Genomic DNA, 16,741 nt, shown 5'->3' on the forward strand with positions numbered 1-16,741 from the left:
TTAGTTTTCTAATCCTCTTCCATATATGTTATGATCTTACTTCTTATTCTCTATTCTTTGCTGTTACATTTCCATTCTTGAGGGAGCAACTGTAACGTGACCTAATTTCCCCCTGGGGATCAATAAAGTACTCAGATTGTGATTGTGATTCAGATTCAGTCACTGTCCGTCTGTGGATGATCCAGAGAAACAGGAGATGTTGCTTTGTGAGCTCTGAACGACAGATACGTCAAAGCCTGGAAACAAAGTGAAACTAATGGCTGCCGATCTAGAATCTGATTGGATGTCGGAGAGAAATGTAAAACCACCGGTTTGGTCTCAGGGTGTAAATGTTTGTGTTTGTGTTTCCTCACGCCGACAGCGCCCTCGATCCATCTGTCTCCAGCCCCAGCAACACTCCACACTGTTGCCATAGCGACAGAGACCGTTAGACAATGCCGCCTGGTCCGCCCAACTGCAAGCACACAATTAGAAATACATATAATTCACATTTTACACACGTCACATCATAATTCACGCATTGGACGGCAAACACGGAGAGAAACAACCGGGGACGCTGAAATCTGATCTGAGAGTTTCTCCACGGCTGCAGCGACGAGACTGTTCAGTCTGCGGCGTCTGTTCTAGTTCAGACCGGCTGAAGTGTTTCTATACGTCGTCCACATCTCCTGTTTCCACACGCCTGTCTGAACATGAATTATATCAGCGGCAGAAGCAGAGGGCAGGATACTTGTCTTCTCTCCACTCCCCCTACATACTTTCTCTCAGTTTCTGTGAATCATTATTTCTTCTTTGCTTTCTTCTTTCATGTTTAACTCACACAGCCTCGATTTTATTCTCTTCCTGTCTCCAGTTAAATTTCAGTTTCAGTTTCAAAACTATTTCTGTATGAATGAATGAATGAATGAGCCCATGAACATTAATTATTCATCCATCTCTCCCCCTTTTTTTGTCTTTTACTACTCAGAGAATGATGTTTGATTTGTTTTACTTTATTCAGAATAGGAACTGTGTGCATGAGTCTCCCTCTGAGCCACAACAGGTTAGTGAGTCAAATGTAAAGTAGAATCAGTCACAGCAGTTAGTCAGAAAAAAATGAAGTATATACAATAGATGTAAAACAGCACAATGCAGTTGGTGTAAAAATCACTTTCTGGTATCACAAACACACTGTTTATAATGGTTAATATCAGATATTTATTGGTCTCTTTTGTTTGTGTGTACCTTAAAGGCACCAGATATGAAATATGTTATTCTTGGTATTTTTATTAAGGATAATTCTTATAATAAGGATACAATCACTTTTGAAAACTTATGTCCAGATTTAAAAAAAAACTTACAGGAAAACATTTTTAAAGGAACAAACATTTATAAAATCAGAATTAATTTGTCATAAACAACCTCAGACACAGTGAAAACACTGATGTGTGTTCACCTGTTCATTCAGAAATGGCAAAACAAAGAGATAAATTACTGACCTCTCATAATCCAACAGCTGACCCTGGCTCCATATACAGAACCAGGACAGCAGAACCAGGCTGACCCGGGTCAACATCTTCCTCCTTTAACCAGGAACACAAATACAGCCCACTCTGGTCCTGGTCCTGGTCCCTGTCCGGTTCTGGACAAAAGCACAAGCTAATATCCACCTTTGGCAGCGGTTTGAAACCTCATCTCAGCACGACGTCACGGAGCCGGTACAAACGTCAAATGTCATTAAAAGTGAAGCAACTGGTGAAACATAAGAACGGATTAGCTAAAAAAAAAAAATACTTAAAATGTTGGAAACATATAATTAAATTAGCGTTGAGGTGAAAATGGCCGTTAAATTCTTCTCCTCTGATGTTGAAATCGGTAAATGTCGAACGAACCCAAGTTTTCTGTCGTTAAAAACAAGCGGTAATTAAGATAAAGTTGTTACGGAGTTGAAAAAAAACCCGGTTTAATTCTTCGGTTCGTGTCGCGCGCGTTCGAATGTTCCGAGAACGTTGAGTTGGTTTTTAAAAACTGAGTCCTCGTGCACTCTGCGACTGGTGGCTGGAGCTCTAACGGTTGGTGTCGCGTGCCGGTAGAACCAGAGAAACCCGGGAGGAAGGGGGGAAGGGGGGGAAGGGGGGGGGGGGAGTGGGAGAGACGAGAGGAAGTTTGTTGTGAGATTTAAACAAACACAGATTTCTTTTTCATCATCACACACAAACTCTGTTGTGACTCAAACACAGATGGACCGTTGGCGTGTGTGACTGTGTGTTTGCATTCGTGTTGACTGAAAACAGCTTGAGCTCATTTGTCACGAAATTAACTTACAAATGAAGCTAACAACATGTAACCTGTCTGTCTGTCTGTCTGTCTGTCTGTATGTCTGTCTGCCTGTCTGTCTGTCTGTGTTTCCGTTACACTTGTAGCTGACATTCCTGGCTGACATCTTCACTGTAAAACGTCCCAATGTGTCATGACATCATGTTTATGTAAAGGCCCGAGGACACAAACTTAATGGAGGAGGAAGTCAGTGCATCCCACTGACGTCACGTTCACGCAGCTCAGGAGTAGTAGCAGTGGAACAAGAGAACCAGTGATAATCTGCAGGTGAAGAATCAGTAAAAGTAGCAATAACACAATGTAAAAATACAAATAAAAGTCCTGCATTTAAAACCCAACTCAGGTAAAAGTACACGAGTATTATCAGCAAAATGTACTCAAGTCAAATATTTGACCTCTTCTGTCCTCGAACTGTTATTTGAATTAAACCATGTGAGACGTATCAAAAAGAAATTTCACTTTTGTGGGTATGCTAACAACTCAAAAACACCTGAGACACGACAAAAGACCCCGACCCGACACAATTTTAATGTAAAATCTAAATTTATAGGGAATTTGTAAGAAATTTGTAATTAGCTACAGCTGTGCGATAAAAAGAACAGAGTACAAGCTTACTAAGTTAAGTTCCACTACTGGTAGAAATAGTGGTATTATTAAAGGTCCCATCCAGTGTAAAGGTCTGTGTCCATGTGTAGTGTGATTATAGATCAGCTCTAGCTTCTATATTAATACTGTGAAAGTATCAAAGCCTCAGTCCACAGAGAAATGCACACAGCCTGTATTCAGAAACTGAGCCTTAAAACCAGCCGTCAGGACTTCTGGAACTTTGTGATGTCACAACAAAGCAGTCACCAAGCCCCGCCCACCTGGACCCACCATCCAAACCTTTGCAGGATTTGGTTTCTCTGAGTGTTTTTACCTGAAATCTGCTATATTTTTATTGGATCACTCAGAAATCAGTCAGCCAATCAGAAGAGAGGCTCAGAGCCTCCTCTCTTCTGATTGGCTCACCGACCTGTTGTTACTAGAGCTCCAGAGAGAAGCCTGAGAGAGGAGATGTAAAACTACACTAAGATGGTTTTTGGTTCTTAAAACCACAAATATATCTTCTTATGGATCAACACTTCAAATAAAACACAGAAGAAGAAGAAACATGGAGCTTTAAAAGTACAGAAGTTGGTGCAGTAACAGCTTCCTCCACCAGAGGGCAGCGAATATTACAATTAGCTCCATGTTGAAGACTGTGTGACAGGTTTGAGCAGCAGGGTGCAAATGTCTGTATTCATCTCTCTCTCTCTTCAGTCCGTCCTACCTAACTCGACCACCCACACCTCTCTCCTACTGCGCTGCTCATCACTCAGTCTGGATTCAACAGCTCAGACACATCAGATGTCCCCGACCCCCCGTCTACCTGTCTGCCTACCCGTCTGTTTACCTGTCTGTCCTTCAACAACAACATGAAGAAACAAAAGAGACTTTGGTTTCTGCTCTGGGTGAGACATCAAACATCTGCTTTTACCTCTAAATTTATTAATGAGAAAGGAAGTGGATTTGCAAGAGAATGCAGCAAGATAGGTTGTGATTTTATGTATAATACTGAGAAGAAAAATTAGTGCAGCAACAGATGATTTTATTAAATCAATTTAATTTTTATGAATCCATATGAATCCAGATGTTTGTTTTTAAATGAAATGCTTTCTCTTATTTTTGTGTGCTCGAAAACAATTAATATAATTTAAAATAATAAAATAAAATGCTTCTTTACTGGCTAAAAATCTTTTGTATATTATCGTTTACGTCTTATTTTGTCATTATGTGTTGGACAAATCTTCTCTTTTGTTCTCTGCTTTAAATCTGTCAAGCCAAATTAATGTTTTTATATCACGTTGACTGCCTGTTTTTCCTTAAACACAGCAGCCCAGGTGTTTCTGAGGATGTGGTTGTGGAGGATCTGGTTACTGGATTATTTGTGTGTCATGTTCTTTCCAGGTGTGTGTTTGCTGTATTGGTCCGACATGTTGTTGGCACGACTTGGACAACAGAGAGTACGACTGCTGGCCTCTCGACGGACCCAACGATAGCAACATGATCGAATGTGGAGGTGAGAAACTGATAACAGTCTGTGTTCATGTTTTATTGTGCACTCAGGCTTGTGATACTTGAATCTGCTTCAGTCGGTGTGATTTTGATCAGATTTTATTGACAGGAATCAAACAATTTTTAGGGCCTTTAAGGTTGAAAAAGTTACGTTTAGTAATATAACCTGTAGAAATTCAGCCTGTAACAAAAAGACGAACTGATGTACGACTCCAAATCCAGAAAAAGCAGAGCAGCTGGAAAATGTGAAATATAAACATTTAATGAAACGTTAACATTAAAAAAATGTTGTTTTATTTGATCTTATATTTGTTTTTTTCGTTGTTGGTTTAAACTGACTTGCAGGAAGTACTGTACGACACTGTCAGTATCTGGATAATGACCTCATCACAGTTTTTTAGCTTTTCTGTTTTCCCCACTCCGTCCACATTGTGATCAGATCTAAATATGCAAATTAAGTGGGCGTGGCTGCTTTGGTGTGTCTGTCGATTGTGTCGTCCAGGTCTGGAGATGGCCTGGGTGGTCCGTCCTCCTGAGGCCGTGAAGAGCGGCGAGGTGTTCAGCGTCACGTACTCGGTAACGGCCCAGGATTTTTTCTACCGGTGGGCCGTCGAAAACCACATCTTCACACACAGGTTAGTTTTAGATTGAGTTCAGACTGGACTTACACATTCTACTGGACTCTAAACTGGTTCTTATCCCGATCTGAACTGGTCTGGCGGGTTTATGTGTTTAGCTCCATAGTAAACGCTGAAGCAGCTCGGAGGTTCTGCGAACATCACGACTGTCCGTCCAACTGGAAAGATGCAGACGGAGAAAACTGCTGCATTCATCATGCTAACATCCACTCCTGTCCACTGGGATACATGGTACAAACTTTCACTTTCATTTATTTAAAATTTCCTTCAAAATATGATAATATAGATATTTAATTTTAATTAGCAGGTATTCATATAAACTCACTTTCAGACATCGGAGAGCATCTGCGGCCCCTGGATTCCTGACGATGGAAAAATCTTCACACACACCATCTCTACGTCCGGAAAGATGACCCAGACCAACTGGACTGCCAAGGTAAATTCATTTTATCTGTATCTTAGTATGGACGAGTTTATTGCCGCTCAATCTGACAGCCAGAGAGCAAGGAGGATATGGTTTGCCTGAAAAGGAGCCACAGTGACAGTGATATGGAGAGTACTGATACGATTGGGGTTTTGCGCTGCAGATTTTGTCTCCAAACTCTGTCAAGGAGTTGTCAGAAAATACTAATCTCAAAGATTCTGATTAGCTTTTCTAGATAGAGAATAATGGATTAATCAATCATCAATACTGATGCCAATTAATAAGACTCATCATTAAACTTCCTACAGATTGCTCAACTTAAGCTTTTGTAGGGAAACACTCTAAAATTCAACTCCACCCATATGGCTTTGGTTACTTTTGTAAATTCAGGACCTGGTAATTGAGAACCTGCTAAACCCATTGCTCCATCTTGCAGGTGGTTTTGCTCCATGCTGGTTTAACCTCGCTCATCGCTCACATACGAGTTGGTCGCATGCAGGTTGCTCTGGAGGCCAAGAGCACCGTGCTGCCCGCTGTAGGTAGGTTATACCTGTGTATGTTGGTGTGGTGAAGGTCGTCGGTGACAGAGACTTCAGTGACCGCCGATGGTTGTATTTCCTCAATTACTTTGTTTCAGAGTCTCTGCTTCAAACATAGTGTTGACATTAATGATAAAGAAGTAACTACTTAGTCCTCTTTTCTCCTCTGTAAGTTTGTGGTGATGGTGTCTGTGAGGAGGCGGAGCTTTGTTCCACCTGTCCAGCCGACTGTGGTGAATGCCCTATGACCCCGGCCACCAAGCTGGCCATCGGCCTGCCGCTCAGCCTGCTCTGCCTCTGCTTCATACTGACTGCTGTCGTAAGGATTCACTCGACACAACTCGCAGTAACCCACCAAATACTCAATATCAATCAATAAATAATCAGAGAATCTGTCCTGTGTAGTGGCTGCGGTACCAGAAACAGAAGCTGTTGTGGGACGAGAGTTGGATCATCGACTTCTCTACAATAAAACAAGGTACTGTCACGATCCAGATCAAACCGGTTTGAACTGCTTGGAACTAGTTTCGTCAGATCTAAATCGGTCACTTGTGAGGGACATCGGTAAAACTGATGAATTGAGGTCTGAGACTTTTGAAACTGGTCTGAAGTTTCATTTTGTTGAATCTTCGTTTGAGTTGATGGAAGTAAATAGACCTTAAATTGAAGTTATTTCGTCAAACTACAATCCCAAAGGTCAAGAATGAAGTTTCATGGAGGGAAGGAATCAAACTCAAGCTTTAGTTTTCTTCTTGACATTGGCCAGGTTGTTCCAAATGAATTCATAATGCTGTTAAAAAAAAAAATTGTTGTTTATTGCTTTCTATAGATCAGGAAGCTCGGATGACCATGGGCAGTATAATGAGTGTGCCAGTGGGAAACAGTGACAGTAACACCAGCTGTATAACTGCTCTCAGCTCATGTACGGGACAACCGGGAAACCGAAAAATACTGTTCACCTGCACCGGGATATAGTATGTTTGACTTCCTGTCTGTCCATTTAAACTCTATTTTTAACACTATGTGTCTATATAATGTTTAATATAAAATGTATAGTTTTGGGCATGTTATGTATTTACTAGAGATTCAACAGCAGAGAAATATGTGTTTGAGTATGAGGGGAAAGAGAGGCAACAAAGATCTCAAACTGGGGAATGATAGGGACCGATACCTCCAGGTCAGCAGGGAAAGTCTACAGTGTTGATGGAGACGACTGGTTGGCGGATGTTTGGAAATATTAAAAGTAATTTTCCTCTTCAGTGACGGCAGGACGGTGGCAATCAAGAGGATTCATACAAAGACTTTCTCTCTGTCCAAAACCATCAGACAGGAAGTCAAACAAGTCAGGTAAGACGCTCATCATCCTTCTCCATTTAATAAAACCCTGTCATATTGCTCATCTGGTATTTCGGCTCTATTTTGTCTCGCTCTGACTTCAGGGAACTCGATCACCCCAACCTCTGTAAGTTTATAGGTGGGTGTGTTGAGGCTCCAAACGTTGCCATAGTGACAGAGTACTGCCCAAAAGGAAGCCTGAACGACGTTCTTCTCAATGACGAGATCCCTCTCAACTGGGGCTTCAGGTAAACTCTCAAACAGAAGGATGAGGATTTGGACTAAAAACAAAGAATTGAAATAGAAACACACCAGTTAACTGGGGTGATAAAAATAAACAATCTCCAGTTAAAGACATTCTGTGTTTGTCTGCCAGGTTTTCCTTCGCCACAGACATCGCCAGAGGAATGTCGTACCTCCACCAACACAGGATCTGTCACGGTCGACTCAAGTCTCTGAACTGTGTCTTAGATGACCGCTGGGTTTGTAAAATAACAGGTAATAACAAGGCTCCTAATTTTTAGGCTAAAATACAAACAATATAAAAATCCAGATAAAATTGGATTTTAGAAGAACTATTTTTATGGTTGACAAAGTCGTTAAAAAGTGTATTGCTTTGTTTTTACTTAATTTGTGGATCTCCAGTGCATAGTCAGTAGATTTGTTCAAACCGATCTGCCACAATTTTTTTTATTAAATCTTGGTATTTTGGGTGAAAATTACAAAAAAATCTAAAACTATTTATAAGATATATTACCAGTAAACCTTCAGCTTTAAGATGTTTTTCTCACTTTTTGAGCGCGGTTGCTACTGGATCCCATTGACTCCAGTATATTTGAGCTAAACAATGCTAACCTCGCCATTAAAACTACAAACAAAAACAAAGGACAAGCGCCTCTGAGATTGTTTGACCTACTGCATAAATTTCCACAGACATTAAGGGCTGTTCTCTCTTATGTTTACAATGTCATGTCATGATTTGAAAGTTTTGTTTTCTGGTTTTGATTGACATGTGGTCTGTCCTGTCAGATTACGGTCTGTGGATGTATCGCAGGGATGACGGGGCGGAGCCTCTTTCCACCTATCAGCAGAGACTCTTGGAGGTGTACATGCCGCCAGAGTTTCATAACTCCAACATGGAGCCGACGCTGGCTGGAGACGTGTTTAGGTATCACACGTTAACTTGTTTTTGCCACTTCGGAGGACTATGCATTCACTTACAGTACATGAATTCCCTCCGACCTTGACCATGACTATGACCTGCCGAACTCCAGCCTTTAATGTAACCTTACCTAGACCGAAAACCAAGTACTCAAATACACTAAAATGTAATGCCTTACCTTGTGGGTAAGTGTTTTATGTCCACAATGTGATGTAATACAAATATACACTCATCATCCTCTGTTTGTTTTCCCAGTTATTCCATCATTCTGCTGGAGATAGCCACTCGCAGCGACCCCGTCCCCGTAAGTCACAATCTGATTGGTTCACTAGCTGGTCCCACCACTGTCAGTCTGATGATGCGTTCATGTTTTTTGAATAAATAAATAAATAATTTTCAGGCAGAGGAGTCTAATCTGGAGTGTGCCTGGTGTCCTCCTCTACCTGAACTGATCTCCAGTAAAGCTGACAACACCTGCCCATGTCCTGCTGACTACGTAGAGGTGTGTACACACTGTCTAATCTGCTTGTGCAATGTTTTAATGTTTACAGAATGAATTGCACTAATCTGCATGAAAGATGCCATACAAATAATATTTGACTGACTGATTGATTGATGGATGATACAATGGTGTAAATTATATTTCTATAATTTGTTTGTATGCTAATTTGTTAGCTAGCATGATGAATGATATTTGTGGGGGGTGACGTGTAAAACATGATTGGTTGTGAGATGACATAGTTTCTGCTTGGAAAACATTATCAGATTTTTGAAACCCTTCATCCTCTCCTTAAAGTATTTGTCATGGTGTTAAGACAACATTATTTAGAAATAAAAACTTATTGAAACAACAAAATCTAATTTAGTCCAAAGGGAAACTCAAATTTATAAGAAAGAAATCTCGCCCTTACCTTTTCTGCTGCCTTTTGTCTTGTGTATGTGACCTTAGCTGATTCGAAGATGCCGCTCTCATAACCCCGCCCACCGACCCACCTTTGAACAAATCAGGAAGTTTGTTCACCGAATCAACCCCGTCAAAGTCAGTCCGGTGGACATGATGATGAACCTGGTAATTACCTGCGGACATGGGGTTCATGACACACATTGTATCGTGTCGTATTATGTCATGTGTAGTTAAAATCACAGCTCACTGTAACATGCAGGTGCAACTCTCCGTTTCAGATGGAGAAGTACAGTAAACATCTGGAGGTGTTGGTGGCCGAGCGGACTCAAGACCTGATGCATGAGAAACAGAAAACTGACAGGCTGCTGTACAGTACGACACACACACCTGTCAATTATGATAGTTTGGTTACTAATGTGATTCATTTCTGTCCAACTCTGAAGTAAAACCGGCAACACAAAATGATTTATCCAAGAGTCATCTGTATGCAGATGATACAGTTATCTAAACTGTTAACCAATCTCCTACCTGTGTTCCACAAACTGCAGTTATGATTTCACCAATTAAAATTAACCATAAATGCATCACATTAAGAGCATTTCCTTAAACCTGTTTCTGTGCAATTTTTTTGGGGTTCCTATTCTGGGAAAAGTGTTTCCAACTTTTGACTGGTACTGTATATATCGCCGTTTGACCACAACTCTCATGTGAAAGACATTGTGTATCTCAAGATATTTCCAGGTTAAATGAAGGTTAACTAAAATAAAATAAGAATATTTGCATGTTTGTGTTGCAGGTATGCTTCCTAAGCAGGTAGCTGATGACCTGCGCCAGGGGAAACCGTTGCAGGCTCAGAGTTACGTCAGTGCCACCGTCTTCTTCAGGTAGAGGCAGAGAGAACTAACAACTGTCCGACTGACAGATCAAAAGTTTAGTGGTAGTCGTGATCTGCCAGTTTCAAAGAAGAAACATAGTCCCAGGAACGTTGGTGGTACTTTTACTTCAATAAAGGTTCTGAATACTCCACGTGTGTGCAGTGATATCGTGGGCTTTACCCAGCTGTCCAGCACCAGCACTCCCTACCAGGTTGTGGATTTCCTTAACAAACTCTACACAACATTTGACGACATCATCGACAACTACGACGTCTACAAGGTGGAAACCATCGGAGATGCCTGTGAGTTCCCTCAGTGTATTCCCTAACCCTTTAACCTAACCTAAGTCTAACCTAAACCCAAAAACCAAGTATTAAACCTCAAACAACAGTCTCCAAAAACTAAAACAATCACCTCTCTATAACAAAAACAGATTTGTTGTTGTATCATTGTGTACGTGTGGTTGTTCAGACATGGTGGTGTCCGGCGTTCCCCAGGAAAATGGGATCCTCCACGCCTCAGAGATCGCCAGCATGGCTCTGGACCTGGTGGGCGTCTGTCGCACCTTCAGGATCCCTCACAAACCCAACATGCAGCTGCAGATACGAGGCGGGATACACTCCGGTACTCGCAGAGGCTGTCGGAAACTTTTTACAAATCTAAATAATATTATATTATTTAATCTAGTTTGCTTCTTTATTAATCTCTCTCTGTCTCTCGGTCCTTAGGTCCGGTGGTTGCAGGTGTTGTAGGGACGAAGATGCCTCGTTACTGTTTGTTCGGAGACACCGTTAACACAGCGTCTAGGATGGAGTCCACCAGCCTGGGTAATTGGGTGACCAGTGGTTGTGGAGGACGCCTTAAGTGCTTTTATTCTTTCTCCTCATGGCTTAACGTTTACTATGACAGATAAATTATTTCAAACAAGACTCAACTCCTTATCTTTTCATAGAAATGAACTGAAACTAATGGTAGAAATGTAAAAACCTGCCATTTCCAAAACTAAGTCGGTGTCTTTGCAGCCCTGAAGATCCAGTGCAGCTCCAGTGCATTTTACCTGCTGGAGGAGATCGGCGGATACGTGCTGGAGTGCAGAGGAATGCTGCAGGTCAAAGTGAGGCTCCCACCATGGATCAGCTCTGTCCACTGGGAGCACTGGGAGCTGCCCGGTAACACTCTGCCTCTGTCTTGTCTCTACCAGGGGAAAGGCGACATGGTGACTTACTGGTTGGCGGGGAAGAAGGTGTCTCTGGTCGCCAGGGACGTCAGCCCGGACACCAAGACGACCAAGCACGTCACCATGGAGATGGAGAAAGAGATGGAGAAAGAGCGGGAGCTGTATTCGTCCATGCCGGGGTTTCTGAACGACGATCTGCTCCTGGATCCGGCCTGACCCCCAAACTCTGAGTTCATCATTTGATTAGTTCTCTTCAGTCGTCATCCCTGTTTCTTCACATGTTGAAACGTTTGTATAATGTGTTATATGTTGTTGTATGTTGTTATATGTTGTTACATGTATCTGTCTATTATCTGTGATTAATCCACTGAACAACAGACTCCTGAACACGTCATCTTAACAACACATCATCATAATCGACAAAGATACTTTCAGTCTAATGTTTAAAGAAAGAAACAGTTTCTACGCAGTTGTTTCACATTAAAAGCCTATCACAGTCCATCACTTTAATGGTAGGGTTTTAATGTGAAACTGCCACAGGAAGTAGTTAGTTTCACTGATGGTTCCTTAAAAGGAACGAGGAAACGTGAACGAAGGGATGAACCAGGTCTTAATGAAAAAACACCAGAGAACTGGTCGAAAAATCTCTGCTGGACTAAAGACTGGAAACTAAAAACTAAAGACTAGAGACTAAAGACTAGAGACTAGAGACTAAAGACTAGAGACTGGAGACTAAAGATTAGAGACTAAAGACTAAAGATTAGAGACTAAAAACTAAAGATTAGAGACTAAAGACTAAAGACTGGAGACCAGAGACTATAAACTGCACAAAAACAAATGAGTAAAACCATATATTGTTGTTCTTGTGTGGATTTATAATAATAAACAGCTGATGAGTAAACACAGTCCGTGTCTGTACATCATTAAAACTGATCATTAAAGCTTCTCTGTGAGTTATTTTAATATCATTACATCTGAATCTGTTTCTAAAAGTCTATAATAAGTCTGAAATACTAATTAACAAACTAAAGAAAACAGAACAAATGTGAAAAGATTTTAAATAATCAACAGGTTTTACTTTGGAGGGGTTTGGACTCATGACTTCAGAATTATTAATAATAAATATAATAAACTGTAAAACAGCCTCCGTTCATCAGTTTGATGGTTCTGGTTGGTTTCGTTAGCTCATTAGCATCTCTGCTGCTGGCATGGACGCACTGTATAAATATTCATGTGACAGTGTTGAGCAGATGGACGACTTGAAGAGACAGAGATGAGAAGGGGGGGGGGGGCTTTGTTTACCTGTTAGCAGCCAAGATGGCCGACATGACAACAGACAGACGAAGAGGAGGAGACCTGAGAGAGGAGGACGAGGATGATGACATGAGTTGATGTGGAACTTAGTTGATCTGAGTTTTCTTACTAACCGGAGATGAGTTCTCAGACTTTCTTGAAAAAACATGAAACAAACATTTTAAATTCATTATTTTGTTCCCTGCTCATTCAAAGACTGAGATATGGAAGGAAAGACAATGAACACCTGATTATGAACTTTATAATCTACTAAATTGTGTTTATTGCCCAGATGTTTAAACCTATCACCAATGATCAATGACTGAATTTGAAGTTCATCAGCTGAGAACCTCCCTCCAGCTTTTAGTCCAGAAGCTACAATTTCAAAACACATGAATTCAGACTGTGGCTTTTCAAAGTAAAATATTTCCCTGCTGTGAATTCTGTGGGATTTAAACTTTAGAGTTCAGCAGCTTAAAGATTGAAACGTTTCGTCTTCACTAAATAACAAGATAATGAATCTAAAAACATGGCCGCTCTGGGCTTCCGTAGTTTCTCTAAAATCAGACTTTTTATCTCAACATATTTAGACAGGAGAACACTGCAGCCTGAGTGTGTGTGTGTGTGTGTGTTTGACATGGTCTCATCTGCATGAGAGCTCCACAGCTGCAAAAGGCAGCTCTTCACCACACACGCACACACACACACACACACGCACACACACACACAAACAAACACACACACACACACACACACAGGGCTCAGCTGTGTGTAGAAACTGTAGTTTGAGATTTAATCAGCTGATTCATGAAGCTAAAAATTTAACATTTCTATTTGAACATTTGTACAATATTGTATAATCCACCAATCAATCAACCAATCAATCAATCAATCAACATTATTCGTGTATCAGACTTTATTCGTGTAGCAGTTTCAACCAAACAATGCAATACAAAGTGCTTCACAAACACACACATATTTACACACAGAACAATAAATGACCAAGTAATAAATTAAACAATAAAAACTAAGAAAATAATAACAGGAAGTGAGTAAATAAGCAAATAAAATACTGAAACAGAGGAGATGAATTAAAGAGTAAAACTAGAAATAAAACGTAGGATATTAAAAATCTAATAAAAATGAGACAGAATAGTAACTAAAATGATTAAATAATAATAAAAAATAAAAAATAAAATGCTAAGAGAGAGGAGATGTTTGGAAGTAAAGAGTAAAACCAGAAATAAAACCAGAATAAAATTAATAACCAGGAATGAGTGGGGTATTAAAGTTAAAGTTAATAAAGTTAATCTATTAAAAGGAAAAAAATCCCAATATAAGCCGGAGTGAAAACATCCGCCTTGAGAATAACAACACAGAACGATCTCCGTTTATTTTCATTCATCGTTTGCAGTTTGGACGCCATTTCTATAACTACAAAACATTTTTAAACACATTAGACGGTAACATCATAAACAAACAAACAAACAATCTTTAGTAACAAATCCAAACAGATCGATTCTGTATTTTTAGTTGGACTTTCAGCACCAGTCAGACGTCGAGCAGGAAACATGTTGTATTTCATTAGGACTCAAACCACAACATTCAGGTTAAATCAGAAGTTTCTGTTCAACTTTTTCCCACAATTTTCTGAACCAGCCCGGATTGTTTTTATCTGCAGACCCCTCCCACCCTGAAAACAAGAGGCCCCCGGGGCCCCGAACACAGCGAGAGGACACAGAAGAAGAAGGACGGACAACAGCCTGGTTTTTAATTACAGATGAGATAACACGTGTGTGTGTGTGTGTGTGTGTGTGTGTGTGTGTGTGTGTGTGTGTGTGTGTGTGTTTGAAGTGGATTTGTTAATAGAATGAGTACTCACCTAAAGAGCCTCTCCTCTCTCTCTCTCTCATTCTATCTTTTGCTCGCTCGCCCTCTCTCAGTCACCCATTCTGTTGAGAGCATTTACATATCTGAGGACACACACATCAAACACATCATTATAAAATAACACTGTGTGTGTGTGTGTGTGTCAGAGCCTTTAGTTACTGAATACATCAGACGAACACACACACACACACTTACAATGAGCTGATGTGCGTTTCCATTCATATGGTTTTGTTTAAATTGAATCTCTGACATAAACCTGGAAACTCTCGTCTCTTCTGTCTCACTGAACGTTTTCATGTCAACGTTAAAAACAAATCCTGACAAACTTCAGATTTAAACACAAATGAAAAACTAAACTAAGTTTTTCTCTTCTATTCCAACATCCTGGAACAGAAAACACAGAGTTCTGGATTCATGAAGGACAGAAAAAGATGATACCTAGCTTAGCATTAACACTGGAAACAGCTAGCCTAGCTCATGTCTGTTTAAAGGTAAAAAGACAAACAACAACCTCCATGTCTTTTGTTTTTGTCCAGATTAAATAAATGAGATAAAACATGTTAATCAGTGAACTTGTCCCTGTTTCCAGTTTTTATGCTAAGCTAAGCTAAGCAACATATTTATGTAGGATCATTCGGTAACCATGGTAATAACATATATCAGAAAGTGAAAATGAGTTAAATTGAATTCAGTAAATCTGTATGATAATTATTGTTACTTATTATTCATAATTAATGTTGTTTGAATAAGGAATGTTGTTATTATATATTTTAAATTATTTTCTCTTGTGTTTTGAGACACTGTGATGTCACAATAAAAACCATCAAGTGACACTGGACCTACATTAATATTTCACATACGGGTTGTTTGTTTATTATTTTACTGCAACATATTTGACAATATGTGGATTTTAAAGCTGGAATTTAAGATTATTTTCATTGTCAAATGATCTGCAGATTATTTTCTCGATTGATTCATTAATTATTAAAAAATAATGAAAATAAATAGTGAAAAATGTCCCTCACAGGTTCTGTTTACGTTCAGTCAGAAAACCAGCAAAGACTCACATCAGAGGCTGAAATCAATGAAAATGACAGAAGTGATTTATTATCAATATAATGGATTTAGCTGTAGGAATTACTACAGCAGGTCTGAGCAGGTTCAATAAATATCACAGAGCCCCTTTTATTCCACATACAGAAGACTCAGTGAGGAGCTGAGGAGGTCTCTGTAGGTCTCTACAGGTTTCTGTAGGTCTCTGTAGGTGTCTGTAGGTCTCTACAGGTCTATGTAGGTTTCTACAGGTCTCTACAGGTCTATGTAGGTCTCTGTAGGTCTCTACAGGTCTATGTAGGTCTCTGTAGGTCTCTACAGGTCTATGTAGGTTTCTACAGGTCTCTACAGGTCTATGTAGGTTTCTACAGGTCTCTGTAGGTCTCTACAGGTCTATGTAGGTTTCTACAGGTCTCTGTAGGTCTCTACAGGTCTATGTAGGTCTCTGTAGGTCTCTACAGGTCTATGTAGGTTTCTACAGGTCTCTACAGGTCTCTGTAGGTCTCTACAGGTCTATGTAGGTTTCTACAGGTCTCTGTAGGTCTCTACAGGTCTATGTAGGTCTCTGTAGGTCTCTAGAGGTTTCTCGAGGTCTCTGTAGGTTTCTACAGGTCTCTGTAGGTCTCTCGAGGTCTATGTAGGTTTCTACAGGTCTCTGTAGGTCTCTACAGGTCTATGTAGGTCTCTGTAGGTCTCTAGAGGTCTATGTAGGTCTCTGTAGGTCTCTGCAGAACTGTACAGGTCTCTGTAGGTCTCTACAGGTCTCTGTAGGTCTCTCGAGGTCTATGTAGGTTTCTACAGGTCTCTACAGGTCTCTGTAGGTCTCTACAGGTCTATGTAGGTTTCTACAGGTCTCTGTAGGTCTCTACAGGTCTCTGTAGGTCTCTACAGGTCTCTACAGGTTTCTACAGATCTCTACAGGTCTCTACAGGTCTCTGTAGGTCTCTGCAGAACTGTACAGGTCTCTGTAGGTCTCTACAGGTCTCTGTAGGTCTCTACAGGTCTCTACAGGTCTCTACAGGTCTCTGTAGGTTTCTA

At 40.4% G+C, this 16,741-nt stretch overlaps 2 protein-coding genes across 3 annotated transcripts in view; one reads left to right on the plus strand and one right to left on the minus strand.

The window, feature by feature from the left end:
• LOC130164268 (nephronectin-like) overlaps positions 1–2,062 on the minus strand; it is a 7,808-nt gene extending 5,746 nt beyond the window's left edge. The window contains exons 1-2 of one of the 2 annotated variants that reach the window (XM_056368893.1): positions 1,479–2,062; positions 354–454 (exon numbers count right to left, since the gene is read on the minus strand). In XM_056368893.1, the coding sequence (XP_056224868.1) occupies positions 354–454; positions 1,479–1,555 (178 nt within the window). In that variant the 5' untranslated portion in view covers positions 1,556–2,062. The remainder of the gene's footprint in view (positions 1–353; positions 455–1,478) is intronic. The other variant, XM_056368894.1, reaches the window with a different exon arrangement.
• Positions 2,063–3,593: 1,531 nt separating this feature from the next.
• On the plus strand, positions 3,594–12,366 carry LOC130164262 (atrial natriuretic peptide receptor 1-like). The gene is made up of 23 exons (XM_056368878.1): positions 3,594–3,809; positions 4,306–4,417; positions 4,916–5,048; positions 5,150–5,282; positions 5,383–5,487; positions 5,912–6,014; positions 6,188–6,333; positions 6,420–6,492; positions 6,844–6,988; positions 7,275–7,361; positions 7,454–7,597; positions 7,726–7,847; positions 8,379–8,517; positions 8,767–8,815; positions 8,912–9,013; positions 9,461–9,580; positions 9,694–9,787; positions 10,212–10,299; positions 10,453–10,592; positions 10,762–10,914; positions 11,019–11,117; positions 11,313–11,404; positions 11,492–12,366. Exons 1-23 carry the CDS (start codon positions 3,774–3,776, stop codon positions 11,681–11,683), a joined length of 2,607 nt encoding a protein of 868 aa, XP_056224853.1. The 5' UTR covers positions 3,594–3,773; the 3' UTR covers positions 11,684–12,366.
• Positions 12,367–16,741: the final 4,375 nt, after the last annotated feature.

This window comes from Seriola aureovittata, chromosome 23 (genome assembly GCF_021018895.1).
Source record: "Seriola aureovittata isolate HTS-2021-v1 ecotype China chromosome 23, ASM2101889v1, whole genome shotgun sequence".
In the NCBI taxonomy this organism is placed as follows: domain Eukaryota; kingdom Metazoa; phylum Chordata; class Actinopteri; order Carangiformes; family Carangidae; genus Seriola; species Seriola aureovittata.

Bases quoted from the DNA above. Each gene is read 5' to 3' on its own strand.
- LOC130164262 (XM_056368878.1), top strand. From the start codon at position 3,774: ATGAAGAAACAAAAGAGACTTTGGTTTCTGCTCTGG. The intron at 8,816-8,911 runs GTAAGTCACAAT...AATAATTTTCAG, and splicing joins CTCGCAGCGACCCCGTCCCC to GCAGAGGAGTCTAATCTGGA. The intron at 9,581-9,693 runs GTAATTACCTGC...TCTCCGTTTCAG, and splicing joins TGGACATGATGATGAACCTG to ATGGAGAAGTACAGTAAACA.